A 19,476-nucleotide genomic window follows, 5' to 3' on the forward strand; every position below is an offset into this window, starting at 1 on the left:
ATAATAATAATAATAATAATAATGGCCAATACTTGAAGGCAAAGCTGACCAGAAACTAACTTGGAACTGGTTAAGATCAGGAGTACTGAAAAAAGAAACAGAAAGCTTTATTTTGGCTCAAGAACAAGCCCTAGCCACAAACTTCATGAAGGCAAAAATTCAACATGTTATCACCAACAGCAAATGCTGCCTCTGCAATGAGAAGGATGAGACAGTCGACCACCTGATCAGTGGGTGCAACAAAATTTCACAAACTGACTACCTACAATGCCATGACCGTGTTGCTAAGATCATTCACTGGAAATTGTGCCAGAAGTTTGGATTTGAGTTCAGCAAAAACCACTGGGAACATCAGGTTGAGAAAGTTTTAGAGAATGAGAAACTCAAGATCTTGTGGGACTTCAGGATTCAGACTGACAGGCACTTGGTCCACTACACACCTGACATAACAATAGTTGAAAAGAAAAAAGTATGGTTCATTGACATTGCAATACCTGGTGATGCACGGATTGAAGATAAGCAGCAAGAAAAAATCACCAAGTACCGGGACTTACAAATTGAAGTTGAGCGACTGGAAAAAGAAATCGTGTGTTGTCCCGATTGTAATTGGAGCCCTTGGAGCAATACCCAAAGGGCTACCCCACTATTTAGAAATTCTAAAATTGCCGGACTTGAACATTTTGACTCTACAAAAAACCACCTTACTCGGAACAGCTTACATCCTCCGACGATACCTTAACAGTTCCTAGGTCCTTGGTTAGGACTCGAGCTGCTGAGCTATTAACCAGCCTCAAAGGCTGTGAATCTCACTAAAGATTAAATAATAATAATAATAATAATAATAATAATAATAATAATAATAATAATAATTTTTAAAAATTTATTTAGACTTCTATACTGCTTCATAGTGCTTTACAGCCCTCTCTAAGCGGTTTACAAAATTAGCATATTGCATATTAGCATATTGCATTAGCATTAGCATATTGCCCCCAACAATCTGGGTCCTCATTTTACCCACCTCGGAAGGATGGAAGGCTGAGTCAACCTTGAGATTTGATCTGCTGATCTGCTGAACTAGCAGTCAGCTGAAGTAGCTGCAGTACTGCACTCTAACCACTGCGCCACCTTGGCTCCAACAGCTCACTGATGGTGGCCCTTTAGTTCATTGTTGAGTGCAATTATAGCTCTGGGATAAAAACTTCAGAAAACATGTGATCCGAGTTTTAATTGTTCTGCCAGAAGGCAACAGTCCAAAAAGATTGTAAGCAGGATGGGAAGAGAATGTTATACAACTTCCTCAAACAGCGAGATTTGAAGATGTCATCCAGGGCTGGTAGCTGGAGCCCAATGATATTCTGGGCAGTTTTAATGATTCTCTGTAGAGAATCTCTTTTTGTCTGCTGCAGAACTGCTCCCATACCATGCAAGAATGCCATATGTCAGGACACTCTCAATGGTGCTGCGATAGTAGCAGCATCTGTTAGTTTCAGCAAGCATTTGGAGTCTCAAAGATAGGAAGTTTCTTTCTTAGTGTTCTCAACCTTGGCAACCAGGAGATATGTAGACTTGAAGTGGCTAGGAAATTCAGGGGGTTGAAGTCTACATATCTTCAGGTTGCCAAGGATGAGGAACATTGCTTTTAGGGGAATGATTTTTGCTTATGTAATTCTTCTGGTACTATGGTTTTTTTCTTGTTGAATTGATTATTAATATGCTTTGTCTTTGTTATTATGATTTTGTATTTTTAAAATTTGGTCAATGAATGAGGCATATTAACTCTCAAGTTACTTGCATTGGCCAGTAAATGCTGGTGAGGCTCATTTAGTCACTGCCTTGTACAATGACTATTGTCAATGAAGATGGTGATGGAGAAATAAATTTGTGACCAATTTTCGCATTTATAACCATACACAGAAGAGAAATTCTGGAGTCTACAAGTTTTCAGCTACCGTCAGTTCCCTCCACTGGCTTCCCAATTGATTTTTTGGGGAAGCCAGCAGAGAAAATTACAAATGGTGATCACATGATTGGCAGTTGGCAACGGCTCACAATTACAACCAATTGCAAAGTGCCCCAAATGTAGTCATGTGACCATGGGGTGAGCACAATCTTTTATGACAGTTGGAAGTGCTTTACCAGCAATAAAGTTTGCTTGAAGGTAGATAATCCAATCGTAATTTATGAAGATAACCAAGCTGCTATAAAAATGGTGACCAATTTAGCGGTTAAGACAAGGTCTAAGTATACTGATATTCGTTATTTAAATGTTCGTCGGAGTATTCAAAGCGATATGGTCCAGCTGGAATATTGTATGTCCGAAAATAATATTGCCGATAATTTCACCAAAGCGCAGGGTGCAGTCAAACATAAGATGTGTTGCGAAAGCTATGGCTGAGAATATGAACTGGTATATATTAGCCTGTCCAAAGGGGAGAATGTTAGGATATGGTGTAAGCCTAACAGGTTGTCCAGGCAATATATGGACAATATATGTGTTCTATGACTTTAACATGAATATGTATTATATGACTTTAAGAAGTACTGCTAAGTTATTGTAATGCTGAGTCATTGTATCCTGATTGGATAAGCTCTGTTGTAACTGTATTTAAGAAGGGAGCTGAAATGTAGTCATTGATGATATGCTACCATCGTGTGTGGAGATGCTATCATCGTGGGTGGATATGTTACCAGCGTGAAGGTGCTGCTATTTATTACCTACTGCTGTTTTGTATGGTAAGAAGACTTTTGTATCACTGGATTGATTTGACTGGCAAAGACTTGGATTGATTAAAGACTATGAGATTGTTTTTCACCACAAAGTAAAAACTTTGATAAACCAGTTTGTATGTATTTTATTTATTGCTCTCAGCATCGTTTCCCTGTGCTCTACGCTCTGCTGGTTGGTTAACACAACAATATCCTTAACAGTGCTTTACCAGCAATAAAGTTTGTCATAATTTTGAACAGTCCTTAGATGACTAGTTATAACTTGAGCACTACATGTATAGAATTGCAACACTTGGTGCTACTCATCTTGCTGTGATGGTGCACACTACACACAAGCTACCAAAGGAAAAATGTGCTCTCCATTTCAAAATTGAACAAAAGCTGATAAGCTTTATTCGTCTTCCGGGGGAGATGGTGAATGGTGAAATGTGGGATATATCACACAAATGCTGTGACTGACTTACTTGAGTCAGACATCAGAATGCATGTACTTAATCACGACATTTACATCATGACATCACTATGTGTGTCATCATTTTGGGGTTTACCTAGGAAGCATCTGGCTGTGTTTTGTCTGTAGATTTGAATAATAAACTTATAGAAAATAAGTGCTATGGTTTCAATGTTTATGGAGGGCTGTATATATTCCCAAGAGTGACAATGTGTGATTGCTTAGCTATTTATATGCATTTATTAATGCCTTCCTGGCATGACTGCTAGGCTACTATCTGCAGCCAGTGTTATGATTTCCAGTATCATTATTGTCAGAGATGATGTGACATATATCTATGGACCTCCTGTTAGCTTTTTCTTTCTTTCTTTATTCTGCTGCTGGCCGTGCATAGATTGATTGTCCATAAGGTATAGGCTGTTTTAGCCTAAGATTTTTAATTTACTTATACGTCGTACGTCATACATCATACACATATACATATACACACACAGGTGCGTACGCATACACACACACACACACACACACACACACAGAGAGAGAGAGAGAGAGAGAGAGAGAGAGAGAGAGAGAGAGAGAGAGAGAGATCCATACCCAAGACTTAGTAATTTATGTGAGTATTATACTGAGATTTTTAGCGGGAGAAAGAAAACAGCAGACACTAAACTAACTTATGTAATGAAAAACTACAATGTAGTTTGTATGAGTAAGTTAGTTTCAGGATAGTTTTATCTATCTTTTCTTTTTATACAGCAACTACGAGTAATTTTCAGACTGTCTTGAGCTTTTGCTTCCATTTTAAGCTAAATAAGCCTGATTTCTATCACAAAATCCAATAAGCTATTGAAAAATTCAGTTTTAGTTTAAGGAAATAATGAAGATCACTTTCTATGATACTTTTAATGTTAATTGTCTTGTTTATAAATCAGATTTTGAATGTTTTGTAAAAATTCAGTGTTTTAATTTAGTTTTGAATATCGCTCAAACCATTTTATTACTTTTATTACATTTCATTTTTCTACATGAGAGAAAAGTAGAGATGGACATGAGCGAAACATTCTGATGTGAAAATGGAGAATTTTCATTATTAAAAGCTTATAATAGTTGTGTGCATTATGTGTGAACATTTATAGCAGAGATGTATGATAATTTGCTACACTTTAGAAAACTGTAGAATTCATTGTGCATAAATATAACAATGTTAAAGACCAGAGGGAAATTTCATTGAGCATCTATTACTCATACAAAATGCAATTATTTTTACATTGTGACTAATCTTTATAGCAGATGACAAGTAGAACTGACTAATACATATTTTTTTTAATTAGAGTGATAGAATTGTTCAGAGATCACATTTTCTATATTTCAGCGCACTCCTGGTTTGACAAAAATATATTGATCTTTAAAAATTTGAAGAGAAATTACTAACTTAAAATAATAGAAACTATTCTTAACTCCTCACAGATAAAACAAATTAAAAAGTTATGATATTTATGTAGTTATTTACCAAGCAAATCTAAATTATATTAAAGTAACTAAAATATCTTTATAATCTCCAAGGCATGCCACAACTTTTGAGCACCCTTAATGTTTGGAAATTGACACACCCTAATTATTGTATATTCTAAAATGTGCTAAGTCTATAGCTTTCTCTGTAATTTATAATCAGTTTATATTGTATATTAATGGCTATATATCATATTATATACACACACATGCACACATATAAATATATAGTATTTATTATAATTTCATTTTGCTTTTTCTTGAGAAAGACTCATTCTTCCTTTCAAACAGCTGAAATAACCAAAGATATTTAATATAAAAATATTAGGTGCTTTTCCTGATAATAATAGAAAGTGATTAATTCATGTAAATACATTTTAAAAGCCATTTGAAAGTTTCCCTGGAATAGATTGCATTTTTCTGTGTTTAATGAATTGGTTTTACATATGAAAAACAAAGAATTAATGGCTTTTAGTCAATTGAATTGCTCTGAACACAGAGAATTATTAATTTCAGTAGCTCATTTTGGACATCTCTAAGTAATTAAATTGTTCGTTTAAGTACTTGAGTAGCTTCCTCTAATTTGTGCCTCCCTAGTAAGTCTCACACTGAGTTATGGATTATTCAGAAGATCATGTAACCTCACTGTGGGATGCACACAATTATTAGAAAGTTAACTTTTAGTTCCATCATATTGTCCATTGAGTTGTCAATGGCTAGTATTACAAATATGTAATCAGTTACTTCGCAAATGAAACTTTCTTACGTAAACATATAACTATAATGGCTGGAATCTTGGCTCTACATCAGTAGATGCATTGGTCATGACGAGGGCATTGTCTTACAATATTAACTGGATTACTTTTGCCCTGTAAACTGCAAGGATGTAAATAAGGTGCTGTCTAGCTTGTCCTTGCTACCTAATGTTTGGATCTCTGCCTGTTCTAGTTACTCTTGGGAGTGGGTAAGGAGGTAGCTACTTGGTTCTGAGATATTGCCAATGCCTCTATTGGGAAAGGAAATTATGAGCAATTGTGCCTTCTGCTAAAGAGGCCGGTCCTGTCAGAAGACAACCTAGTCAACATCATAACTAGATTACCACCTACTTTGCAGTTCTTTCCCTTTTAGGGGAAGGATGTTGAGACAATGGGGGTGGAGCCAAATTGTAGCATCCTAGAAGAAATGCATTATTTTGACCATTTCCAATCAAGATTCTGTATGGGGCAGAAAGTATTGGTTGCTCTCTTAGTTGGCATCTAATGAGCTGGATGGAAGCAGTGTTCCTCTTCTTGTGGTTTGGACCTCTTGCAAGTTTTGATACCATTGACCATGCATTGTTCTGCAGTGGTTCTGTTTCATTCTCAGTGAGTAGGGGGTGGGAGGCCATTCTTGTGCCTCCTGATATATTCTCTTTCCCTTGTTTTTTAACATATATATGACACTGCTAGGAAGAGATCATGTGACGATTCCATGCCGTCACAAGCTGTAGGGGAAATGCCATTGATGCCTGTGCTAGTCTCCTGGAGGCTGTAAGGTTCTGGCTGGGAAAGAACAAGCTAAAATTTTGGAATTTATTTTTATTTATTTTTATTTATTTTAATCTAATTTTTATACCGCCCTTCTTCCGAAGGACTCAGGACGGTGTACAGCCAAAGATAAAGCAAGTACATATAAAATTTAAAAACAATTTAAAAAAAACATTAAATAATTTGGCCCCAACGTCATTAAAACAAAAATTAAAATTAATGCTTAGGCCAACCCAGCTTGTTGGACCAATAACGTCTTGAGGGCACGGCGAAAGGTGCGCAAGTCAGGGATCATCCATATCTCCGGGAGCAATTCATTCCAGAGGGTGAGTGCCCCCACAGAGAAGGCTCTCCCCCTGGGTGTCACCAGTCGACATTGTTTGACCGACGGTAACCTGAGGAGTCCCTGTCTGTGGGAGCGCACTGGCTGGTGGGAGGCTATCGGTAGCAGAAGGCGATTTCGTAAGTACCCAGGTCCTAAGCCATGGAGCACTCTAAAGATGGTAACCAACACCTTGAATCGCACCCGGAAGACCACCGGGAGCCAGTGCAGCTTGCGCAGGAGTGGTGTTACATGGGAGCGCTGTGTCGCTCCCATAATCACCTGCGCGGCCGCATTCTGGACCAGTTGGAGCCTCTGGGTGCTCTTCAAGGGGAGCCTCCTGTAGAGAGTGTTACAGTAGTCCAGATGGGAAGTGACGAGGGCATGAGTGACTGTGCCCAAGGAGTCCCGATCCAGAAAGGGACGCAACTGGTGAATCAGGCGAACCTGATAAAAAGTCCCCCTGGCCACAGCCGTCATATGATCTTCTAGAGACAACCACGCATCCAGGAGGACACCCAAGTTACGAGCCCTCTCTGAGGGGGCTAAGATCTCACCCCCAATAATCAGTGATGGCACCAGCTGGCTATAATGGGACGCCGGAAACCACAGCCACTTGGTCTTGGAGGGGTTGAGTCTGAGCCTGTTTCTCCCCATCCAGATCCGCACAGCTTCCAGGCACCGGGACATCACATCAAGGGCATCATTGGGGTGGTCCGGGGTAGAGATGTACAGCTGAGTATCATCAGCATACTGATGGAACTTCACCCCAAAACCACGGATGATCTCACCCAGCGGCTTCACATAAATGTTGAATAGGAGGGGCGAGAGGACCGACCCTTGCAGCACCCCACAAACAAGGCGCCTCGGGGTCGACCTCTGCCCCCCTGCCAACACAGACTGCATACAGTCAGAGAGGAAGGAGGAGAACCACCGGAACACGGTGCCCCCTATTCCTAACCCCTCCAACCGGCACAGCATGATACCATGGTCGATGGTATCAAAAGCCGCTGAGAGGTCTAATAGGACCAGGACAGAGGAACAACCCCTGTCCCGAGCCCTTCAGAGATCATCAACCAATGCAACCAATGCCGTTTCTGTGCTGTACCCAGGCCTGAAACCTGACTGGTACGGATCTAGATAAACAGCTTCATCCAGGTACTAGGGAAGTTGTCGCGCCACCACACTCTCAACAACCTTCGCCACAAAGCGAAGGTTGGAGACTGGACAATAGTTCGTTAATACGGCCAGGTTCAGGGAAGGCTTATTGAGAAGCACTCAGAGAAGCGTTAATAATCTCCTGGAGCCAGCCTCGTGTGACTGCCTGGGAGGCCAGCACCAACCAGGAGGGACACGGGTCCAATAAACATGTGGCAGCGCTAAGCCTACCCAGAATCCTGTCCACATCGTCGGGAGTCACAGGGTCAAACTCCTCCCAGATTACACTCTCAAGACCCACCTCCATCACTCCATTTGAATCTACCCAGTCGGAGCCAAAGCCTTCCCGAATCTGAGCGAATTCATTCTGAGCGAATGAATGAGCATGTTGTGGCTCCGTCCTCCGAGCCTATCTTATCGGAGGAAGAAGGCTCCGAACATGAAGGAGAGGAGCCGGCCAGGCCTCCCTCTCCAGGCCCCTCCTCTCTGGCAATGCCTCAGGTGTCTGCTGAGGGAGAGGAGATTGACCAGGAGCCAGGTGTCTCCGATGACAGCTATGGGAGTGATAAGTCGTTCCTGGATCCACGCCAACGAAGGCGAGATAAACGTTTGCAGCAGATGAGGAGGCGTGCCAGGGATTAAGCTGAGTCACTGGACCACACCCCACAGGCTATATAAGAGAGTGTGGTGGCCATTTAGACTCTGTGACGGACAAAGCTAACTTCTGGCTAGTCACTTTGTACAACGCCAAATCTGCTGAAGGTTTCATGTTTGAGCTGGACTGTTTTGAAAACTGTGTGTATACGTTGGTGTTATCTGGTGGAGGAACACTCCCTCTTCTTGTAGTAAAGCACTTGGCAGATGGTTATCGTATTGCTGCCAAGTTCCTGATAACGAACCTTGTGTGAGTACTTCTTTAACCCCTGGCTGGCTGTTTGTGTGTGTGTGTGGGGACGGGGACAGAACAGAGCATCCAAACTGGATCAGGATAGTTTCTTCTTGGTCATCAAGAAAATATTGAAAAAGTGTAATTCTAGCGGGTTTTTTTGTTGTTACTGTCTTTGCTAGGGGTTTTATTATTGCTATTTGCTAGGGGTTTTATTATTGCTATTTTAACCATATTGTGGCTATTTTAAATTCTGTTACATACTTTGTGGGCAGCCAAAATAATCAAGACTACAGCAGATTATAAGTTTAATAAACAAAAACCCATATGAAGAAAGAAAATAACCAGCATTATACTAAATATTTGATTTTAGGGATGTCCATTCAGTGGTATTCAGATATATTGGACAAAGTTTTAGTTTAGACTTCCAAATTTTCAAAATTAATTCCATTAATTCTAATATATTACAAATAGATGATATAATCTTTGTCATTTAGAAAAGTTTATATAATTTGCATGGTTGCATAATCAGTATAAATTTCTGTGAAATAATTACATATTTTCTGTAACTAAATGAATAAGTTGATGTTAATGAATTAATTATATATCAGTAGTGTAAAACACATCAATTATATACATTTGGATTTATTGGACATGTGGATTTAAGATATACCTGTCTTCCCTGATAGTTCTGCAAAATCAAAATTTTATTATATTTTAGTAACTGACCTCAATTAGGTAAGATCTTTTGAAATCAATGAATGTCATCAGTTAAGACATGCTGTATAAAATAAATATAAAATATAGTTCTAAAATTGAAATACATACATATCTATAGAAAATAGAAAATTTGGTATGACTATGATTCATCTTGGAATAATCTCCAAGTATGTTTCCTATGAGGTGACTCATTGAAATGGTATGATTAAAATAATTGATTTAAACCAAATTCAGTGAGTGGGGAGAGATTAGGAGTATATTAAATAGGATTAACAGTAGCAATGCTCACAGCAGCCATAGGGATCTCTTGATCTTTTGCCACTGATTCTTTAAAAAGCACATTAGCATGCCTAGGAACTGAAGTGGAATTTTAGAGAAATATAGTTAAGTGACTATAGTCTTAAATAGTGCATCAACATTCTTCATGAGAAACATACAGACAAACCAGTGGTAAAACCGGTCTGTAGTAAAACCGGTGGGAGGCTCCGCCCACTGACCTTGACATCATCAGAAGTGATCTGCGCATGCGTGCGTGAAGCAAGCGCATGCGTGCGATCCCGTTGTGAACCGGTAGTAAAGGTAAGTAGAACCTACCCCTGATACAAACACATTTTAAAGCAACTGTTGTGGAAGATGTATTTTTTTTTAAATGAATATAATTCTACACTAGTTGTTAGTTACGTCAGAATAGGTATAGAATAGGTATTTTAAAAAAATTAATAAACTACATCGTATTGTTTATTCAAACATGAGAACACTCCAAGGTTAAAATAGATGCAATGGTAAGGTTTAAAATGCATCTTTTGTACAGCTTCTTGAATGTACAGGTAGTCCTTAACTTACAACCTCAATTGAGCTCAAAATTTATATTGCTAAGTGAAACATTTGTTAAGTGACCTTTGCCCCAGTTTCTGACTTTTCTTGCCACTGCTGTTAAGTAAATCATTGCAATCGTTAAGTTAGTAACACTGTTAAGTGAACCTGGCTTCCCCATTGACTTTGCTTGTCAAAAGGTTAAAAAAAGCTGATCACATGACCTCAGGACCAACCGTCATAAATATGAATCAGTTAGCAAGCACCTGAATTTTGATCATATGACCATGGGGATGCTACAACAGTCCTAAGTGTGAAAAATGGTCATAAGTCATTTTTTTCAGTGCCGTTGTAACTTTAAACAGTCACTAAATGAACTGTTGTTAGTCAAGGACTACCTGTATAGGTAAAATATTAACTTATAAGAATGAAGTTTTTGGTGGAGTTAACTAGTCCTAAATTCAAGCTTTAAATTTCTATTGATATTTTTTAAAATAAATGTTAAGTAATGTCTTGTTATCAAATGTCATCCAGATACTTAAGATAGAAAACATGTAGGTGGAAATTCAAGGACACAGCTCTTGATAAACCAGTTTTATTGCAGATGTTAAAAAAAGCATAATCAGAGCAAAAAATGAGCAAGTGCAAACTATAAGCCATTTGCATTCCAGGCCCAAGGATCAGATCTTATGTGTGTCTTTTTTCTTACCTATGTCTCCCAACAGAGCAGAATTAGTTGCATCTTTGGGGGAGGAGGAGTTGTTTAAATTGGTACAGTATTGTTGTTACAGAACTGTCTAGTCTTAGGTAATGTCTGTTTTTGACTGTCTTACCCTCAGACATACATCGTGATAATGCTACATCAAAAATTAATTGAAGCTTGAATTTTAGAATAATTTTAATATGAGATTATAAAGTGGGAAGAGTCATCATGTTCAATTCCCTATTCACTGGAGTAGGTAAACAAAGCACTAACAACAGCTGTTTTGTTTTAATTGAACACATTAAGTGAAAGAGTGTTTATCACCAACAATATATTATTTGTTTTAGGACATTCAGTCAAAAATTCAGTAGAAATATGCCTTCTTGTAATTTAAATTCATGATCTTGTGTCCAGTCCTCTAGTTGACAGAATCAATTCTATATCCTGCTCCTTGATTTTTTTAAACAAAGAAATTTGAATTTGTAGTCCCAAAGTATCCTCATTGGTCTTCTCTGCATCTGTTCTAACTTGTTTGACTCCTTAATGGAGTGCTCCAAATTTGGTACAATACTACGGTAGGTTTGAATAAAATAGAATAAAGTGGAACTATTACTCCTTGCAATTTAGAAACATAATTGTATCAATGCAGCTAAAATTTCATTTTTTATTTTTTGAAGCCACATCGCATTTAGTGACGTATATTTAATATAAATCAAATATTATTTCATTTTTTTTCCAGAAATACAATTGCCATGCTAGGAATTCTTGTATATTTTGTGTCCATACTTTACATTTATTTCTATGAAAGTTCATTTGATTGTTTTCAACCCATTTCTTTCTAACAACAACAACAACAACTACTACTACTACTACTACTACTACTATTATTATTATTATTATTATTATTATTATTATTATTATTATTAAATCTTTAGTGAGATTCACAGCCTTTGAGGCTGATTAATAGCTCAGCAGCTTGAGTCCTAACCAAGGACCTAGGAACTGTTAAGGTATCATCGGAGGATGTAAGCTGTTCCGAGTAAGGTGGTTTTTTGTAGAGTAAAAATGTTCAAGTCCGGCAAATTTAGAATTTCTAAATAGCGGGGTAGCCCTTTGGGTATTGCTCCAAGGGCTCCAATTACAATCGGGACAACACACGATTTCTTTTTCCACAGTCGCTCAACTTCAATTTGCAAGTACCGCTACTTTGTGATTCTCCGAGATGAAGAAACGCCAGTCAGGCTGGGGAAAACGGCTCCTTTATCCAGCGTGGACCGGGTCTGCACTAATTTAAATAACTCCGCCCTCTTCCCCAGTGTTTCGACTCGGTCCTCGCTGGATGGTCGTGTCTTCCATTCTCGCTAGCATTTCAGCAATATTTCAAAGAATTTAGCTAATTAGACTTCCTAAATCTCCTTCTTGTGGTGGGAAGCTTATTGGATTGCCGCCAGCCGGGGCTCCGGCTTGGAATCTGTCGGCCGACAGATTCCCTCGTGAACGGCAATTTCCTCAACCAGCGCTGCGTTTTAAAGGCGATTAGCCAAGCAGCAGCTCTCCTACAATCTACTAGCCCTCTGATCGCATTAATAGCCTAGAGCTAGCGATCCCGTCACGTTGCTTGCCTCCCGCTGCGAGCGCTGAGGATTCTTCGGAGCAACTCGTTTCAGTAAGTTACTGGGCGGTTTTTATTTGGCGCGCTTGGGGACGGCGGCCATTTAAGGAGGCACAGCATTCACAGGAGCGGTTTATTTTGGCGCGTTTGTGACGGCGGCCATTTTAAAAGGCAAAAAAATTTAACTGGGCAATGGCTGAGAAGAACAGGGGCCGTAAGCACTCTCACAAGTCCTCCGGCCACGATCACTCATCCGCTGATCCTCTAGAGGGTCCTTCTGGCCTGGCCAAACCAACGAGGTCTCACAAGGCCAAAAAGATACCGGCAGCGCCTTCCAAGGAGGAACAGAGGCGCCACAAGGCCATGGAGAAGGCCTTTAACAAGGCTTCCTCTAGAGTAACACCCATGCCTCCTGAGCGCCCCCTTCCAGTTGCCGCTTCAGGGCCAGTTATCCAAGAGGAGGCCCGCAGTATAAGGAGCCTGTCCCCTGACCGCCCAGCCCCGTTGGGGCCTGCCCTCCCTCCGGGTAAGGAGCCTCTCTTCCAGACCGAGGCTGGACCAGTTCCTTCTCCCAGCCCCTGTCAGACAGCCCAGCCTCCTGCTCCTGTACTTTCTCCATCTCTCCAGGAGCCTATTCCTCCTCTCCCAGAGGCATTTGAAGCTCTCCTCACCAGAGCTCTCCGCCAGAGCTTTGCCCAATGCCTCCAACAGGCAGGGCTTCAGCCTTCTGCTCCAGCCCCAGCTCAATCCTCTACCGGGGAGTTTCATCATATTTCAACTACTGATCATTCCTCGGAGATGGATCAAGACGAATTGGAATTGGCCGCAGAAGAAGCAACCATCTCTGAACCCGACGAGGCCCCGGACTCCGCTCTTTCTGAGGATGAAGGTCTGAGCCCAGACCAGTCCCCCTTTATAGGGCTCTTTCGTCCTCAAATGTTCCGCTCTCTCCTCTTTAAAGCCATAGCTACCACCCGTTTAGGCGAAGTTCCATCTTCGGAGGTCTCTTCTTCCTCTGCTGACCCAGCTTCAGCCTTATTCGCGGAACCAACTGTGGCGCCTGAGACCATCCCAGCACCAAAACTGTTCCTGGATGTTCTTCGTCGCCAATGGTCTCTGCCGGGGGCTGGTCCAAGTCCTAATAACCTGGACAAACGCCTCTACAACGCAGCTTCAGCTATGTCTGATTTACTTCAGCCTCCCACTGTGGATGCTCCTATCGTGCCGTTGTCCAACCCCTCTCATCCCACGGGACCGCCAGAAGACTTTCTGCGTCCTGAGGACAAGCGCGCCGAAAAAACGCTGGTCAAGGGTCACCTCGCCGCCGCCTGGTCTATTAGATCGTCCTCGGCGGCCTCTTTCTTTAACAGGGCCGCCATCCTGTGGATCAAACAACTTCAAGAACACTTACCTCACTCGGATTCCAGGGTTCAACAAGACATCAACAAAATCATGGCAGCCCTGGAATATTCGGCAGACGCAACTCTGAACGCTACCCGGTTTGCGGCTAGAGCCCTGGGTTCTTCTGTTACTTCACGCCGCCTTCTATGGCTCAGGGGTTGGCAGGCTGACATGCGCAGCAAGTGGCAGTTGGCATCCTCCCCTTACACTCCCGGTAATCTCTTTGGTCCACCTCTGGAACCTCTTCTGGTCGAGACAAGGGATCGACGCAAGATTCTCCCATCTCAACACCGGCGCTCCGACTCCCGCTACTCACCCTATCCTCGGCTCCAGCCCTTTCGGTCAGCTGATTCCACCTTCCAGTCTCGCTTCCAACGCACGTCCCAGCCAAGATCATCCCAACCCGACTCTCAGGTCAGATCGGGGGGTCGTTTCCCACCTAGACGGTCCTTTCGGGGGGGAAGGGGTCGTTTTCAACGCAGAGGTAGATAGGTCCAAAGGGGAACCTCCCATTGGGGGCCGCCTTTCTCTTTTTTATAACCAATGGCGGTCTTCTATTTCTGACGCTTGGGTTTTGTCAACTATAGAAACAGGTCTTTTGTTGGAATTTTCTTCCCCTCCCCCCTCAGTTTTTCTGTCCTGTCCTGTCTCCAAGGATCCTGTTAAACAAGCTCTTGTTTCCTCGGCCATAACCCACCTCTTGGCTATTAGGGCCGTTCAACCCGTTCCCCCTGAACAACGGGGCCTGGGTTTTTACTCCCGCCTCTTCATTGTAAAGAAATCCTCGGGAGGCTGGCGGCCCATTTTAGATCTCAAGGCCTTGAACCGGTACATAACCTACCGCCGGTTCAAGATGCACACGTTGTTTTCTATTTTGGAATGTCTCAGGCCCGGTGATTTTCTTGCTTCTATTGACTTAACGGAGGCCTATCTCCACATCCTTATCCACCCTTCCCACCGCCAATTTCTTCGTTTCCACTACAGAGGTTCCCATTTCCAGTACCGTGCCCTGCCCTTCGGTCTGTCTTCAGCCCCTAGGGTTTTTACAAAGATTATGGCCTCCTTAATTGGACATATTCGCTCCCTCCCCATTCGCTTACAATTCTATTTGGATGACATTTTAGTTATGTCCTCTTCGGTTTCTACGGCACTCTCGGACCTTTCTACGGTACTGGCCCTTTTACAAGGCCATGGTTTCTCCATAAATTGGGCCAAAAGCCACCTTTCACCGTCTACCCGCATTGTCCATCTTGGGGCGTCCATTGATACAATTTCTTCCCAGGTTTTCCTTTCACCCGATCGCCAAGTCAGTCTGAAGGCCTTGGCCACTCAATGCATCTCACAAAGGTCTGCTTCCCTGTTAAAGTTATCTGGCCTTCTTGGCAAAATGGTATCCACGTTTGGGATTGTCCCATGGGCCCGGTTGCATAGTAGAGAGCTCCAGTGGCTTCTCCTTCCCCATCAACGATCGGGTCAAAGTTCCTCCCAATCCTGTGTCCGCCTGCCTCGATTAGTCATCTCTTCCCTTAGATGGTGGACTTCGGACGCTATCTCCAAAGGCTCATGTTTCAGAGAGCCTTCTCGACTGGTCATCACAACGGACGCCAGCTTGACAGGTTGGGGGGCCCATGTTCTTCACCACATGGCTCAGGGTCAGTGGTCCCAGAGGGACCTCCTCCACAACATCAATTATCTGGAGCTACGCGCAGTCCGGTTAGCTCTTCTCCGCTTCCAACCTCTGGTAGAGGGCAAAGACATTCTTGTTCTAACCGACAACATGGCCACAAAGGCTCATATAAACAAGATGGGGGGGACTCACTCCAGAGCCCTGCTGGCAGAGACGGTCCTCCTGGGTCGGTGGGCCGAAGCGCATCTCGCCTCAATAAGGGCGGATCACATATCGGGGACAAGCAACATTCAAGCGGATGCCCTCAGCCGGTCACGGCTGGACCACGGGGAGTGGAGTCTTCCCCTCCCTCTATTCCACGAGATCACGAACCGTTTCGGCCTCCCAGTGGTCGACCTTTTTGCCTCGAACCTGAACAACAGGCTCCCCAGGTACTTCTCCCGCTTTCCAGACCCTCGAGCCGAGGCCACGGATGCCCTCCGCAACCCGTGGCCACCAGGCCTCCTGTATGCCTTTCCCCCTCTGCCTCTCATTCCCCGAGTACTCAGAAAGATGTTGGAAGTGAAGGCGGAACTCATCCTCATCGCGCCTCACTGGCCCCGCAGGCCTTGGTATGCGGACCTTCTTTCTCTGTCGGTAGCGCCGCATTGGCGCATTCCGGACTCCAGGATAGTACTCACTCAAGGGTCTCTTCATCACCCGGACCCCGCTTGGCTCCATCTAACCGCCTGGAGGCTGAGCGGTTCCTTTTAAAGGAGGCCAGAATCCCTACCAGGGTAATTTCCACGATGCAAGCAGCTCGCCGTCCATCTACTTCACGGATTTATGAAGCTACGTGGCAGGCCTTTTCCAAATGGTGTCGAAAATCCTCCATCGACCCACTGTCAGCTTCAGTCCTTCAAGTCCTTTCCTTTCTTCAGGATGGGTTTGATTCCGGCTTGACTCCAAATACCCTACGACGACAAGTGGCTGCTATCGCCTCAATTCTCTCCTGCAATTCTCCGGACTCTATCGCCCGTCACCCTCATATTCGCATCTTCCTTCGGGGGGCGGTCAACCTCCGTCCTCCCCCAATTCATCGCTTCCCCACATGGAACCTCAACAAGGTCCTAAACGCCTTAACTCTGTCTCCGTTTGAACCCCTCCGTCAGGTGTCCCTCCGTTTTTTGTCTTTCAAGGTGGCATTCCTGGTTGCCATAACCTCAGCCCGACGAATCTCTGAACTGGCATCTCTATCTGTCCGCAGTGATCTCTGCATTTTTCATACGGACAGGGTGGTTCTCCGCCTTGATCCGGCTTTCTTACCCAAAATCAACTCTAGATTCCACCGAGCTCAAGAGCTCGTCCTTCCGGATTTTTGTCCTCGACCTGCTCACCGGTTGGAAAAGTCCTGGCATCTCCTCGACGTCCGTCGGGCGCTTAAAATTTACATCTCTCGGACAGCCCCCCTACGTAGGACGGAGGCTCTGTTCATATCCTTTCAGCCTGCTTCCATCGGGACCAGAGTCTCCAGTACCTCTCTGGGTCGCTGGATCAGGGCTACGATCGCCACGGCCTATCAACAACAACACCTTCCAGTTCCACCTCACATTACTGCGCACTCAACGAGGAGCGCTGCCACTTCGGCGGCTTGGGCCACTCAAGCCACTCTAGAAGAAGTTTGCCGGGCAGCAACATGGACATCGATCTCACCGTTCATTCGCCATTACCGGGTGGATTCCTTCGCCTCCGCGGACGCTGCCTTTGGTCGCCGGGTCCTACAGGAGGTGCTTCGATCTTAGAACCGGCGGCCCGGACTTTCCCCTCCCTGGTGACAACTGGCTTTGGTATGTCCCCAGCCTGACTGGCGTTTCTTCGTCTCGGAGAATGGACGTTGGTCTTACCTGATACGTCCGTTCTCGAGTAGATAGAAACGCCAGTCAGCCCCACCCTGGTCCGGCCCTCCGGTTTGGATGGGAGGGGGGTTTGGATATTAATTCTCTCTCATTTCAGGATGACACGACGGTCTGCACTACGGCCCTCGCCGAAACACTGGAGAAGAGGGCGGAGTTATTTAAATTAGTGCAGACCCGGTCCACGCTGGATAAAGGAGCCGTTTTCCCCAGCCTGACTGGCGTTTCTATCTACTCGAGAACGGACGTATCAGGTAAGACCAACGTCCATTTTTTCTTGCTGCTTATCTTCAGTCTGTGCATCACCAGGTATTGCAATGTCAATGAACCATACTTTTTTCTTTTCAGTTATTGTTATGTCAGGTGTGTTGTGGACCAAGTGCCTGACAGTCTGAATCCTGAAGTCCCACAAGATGGGAACCTGATGTTCCCAGTGGTTTTTGCTGTACTCAAATCCAAACTTCTGGCACAATTTCCAGTGAATGATCTTAGCAACGCGGTCATGGCGTTGTAGGTAGTCAGTTTGTGAAATAATAATAATAATAATAATAATAATAATAATAATAATAATAATAATAATAATAATTATTATTATTATTATTATTATTATTATTATTATTATTATTATTTCAATTTATATGCCGCCTTTCTCAGGGTGGTTTACAATGCATTAAAAAAAAACCATTATAAAAACATTTAAAAATTAAAACATTAAAACCCATTCACACCATTCATGGCCGGATCTCACAACAGCGAGATCAAGGGCCCCAGGCCTGCCAGAAAAGCCAGGTCTTCACCGCTTTTCAGAAGTCCAATAGGGTGGGGGTGGTCCGGACCTCATGAGGTAACTGGTTCCAGAGAGCTGGGGCAGCCACAGAGAAGGCCCTCCCCCGCGGGCCCGCCAGCCGGCATTGTTTAGCTGATGGGACCTGGAGGAGACCAACTCTGTGGGATCTTACCGGTCGCTGGGATCTATGTGGTAGAAGGCGGTCTCGAAGATAAATTTTAAAGACTGAATTTTAATACATTTTATAGTTTATTAGCTATCCCACTTATGTTGTTCTATCTACATATCTGTATATTTTATAAGGGTTTCCTCCACATCCTCACCCAAGTCATGAATAAAAATAATAAAGAATAAGGGCTCAAGACCCCCTCAGAGAGGGCTCGCAACTTGGGTGTTCTCCTGGATGCACGGCTGTCTTTAGAAGACCATATGACGGCTGTGGCCAGGGGAGCTTTTTATCAGGTTCGCCTGATTCACCAGTTGCGTCCCTTTCTGGACCGGGACGCCTTGTGCACGGTCATTCACGCCCTTGTCCTGTCCCGTCTGGACTACTGTAATGCTCTCTACATGGGGCTCCCCTTGAAGAGCACTCGGAGGCTCCAACTGGTCCAGAATGCGGCCGTGTGGGTGATTATGGGGGCAACACGGCACACCCATGTAACACCTGCGCGAGCTGCACTGGCTCCCGGTGGTCTTCCGGGGGTGATTCAAGCTTTTGGTTACCACCTTTAAAGCACTCCATGGCTTAGGACCTGGGTATGTACGAGATCGCCTTCTTCCACCGATAGCCTCCCACCAACCAATACGCTGTCACAGAGAGGGACTCCTCAGGGTGCCGTCGGCCAAACAATGTCGACTGGCAACACCCAGGGGGAGAGCCTTCTCTGTGGGGGCATCTGCCCGGAGATTCGCATGATCACAGACCTACGCACCTTTCACTGTGCCCTTAAGACTCTTTTGTTTCAACAGGCCGGGCTGGCTTAGTAAATGAATTTTAACTGGGTGTTTGTAGCTTTTAACATAAGGGCCAAATTTTATATATTTTAAATTTTAAATTGTTTTTAAATTTTATGGGTATATGTTTGTTTTAATATGGCTGTACACCGCCCTGAGTCCTTCGGGAGAAGGGCGGTATAATTTTTTTAATAATAATAATAATAATAATAATAATAATAATAATAATAATAATAATAATAATAATAAAGACCAATCATGTAGTACCCTACTTGATATCTCTCTTTAATTGAATCATTTATGAGCACTCTTTGAATATGATTTCCAAGCCAGCTGTGTCCTGTTATGCATCCACACTTATCTAACTTGATAATTAGAATATTATGAAAAT

General features: G+C 43.3%; 2 protein-coding genes across 3 annotated transcripts in view; both read left to right on the top strand.

Annotated features, from left to right (window-relative positions):
- Positions 1 to 19,476, top strand: part of PDE4B (phosphodiesterase 4B) — a 273,652-nt gene that overhangs the window by 6,959 nt on the left and 247,217 nt on the right. The gene's annotated exons all lie outside the window — the stretch shown is intronic.
- LOC148114629 (uncharacterized) lies at positions 15,356 to 17,578 on the top strand. The gene is made up of 2 exons (XM_087889797.1): positions 15,356 to 17,278; positions 17,445 to 17,578. The coding sequence occupies exon 1, from the start codon at positions 15,356 to 15,358 to the stop codon at positions 17,231 to 17,233; it is 1,878 nt and encodes a 625-aa protein (XP_087745923.1). The 3' UTR covers positions 17,234 to 17,278; positions 17,445 to 17,578.

Source organism: Pantherophis guttatus, chromosome 3 (genome assembly GCF_059756535.1).
Source record: "Pantherophis guttatus breed Tessera chromosome 3, ASM5975653v1, whole genome shotgun sequence".
NCBI lineage: Eukaryota > Metazoa > Chordata > Lepidosauria > Squamata > Colubridae > Pantherophis > Pantherophis guttatus.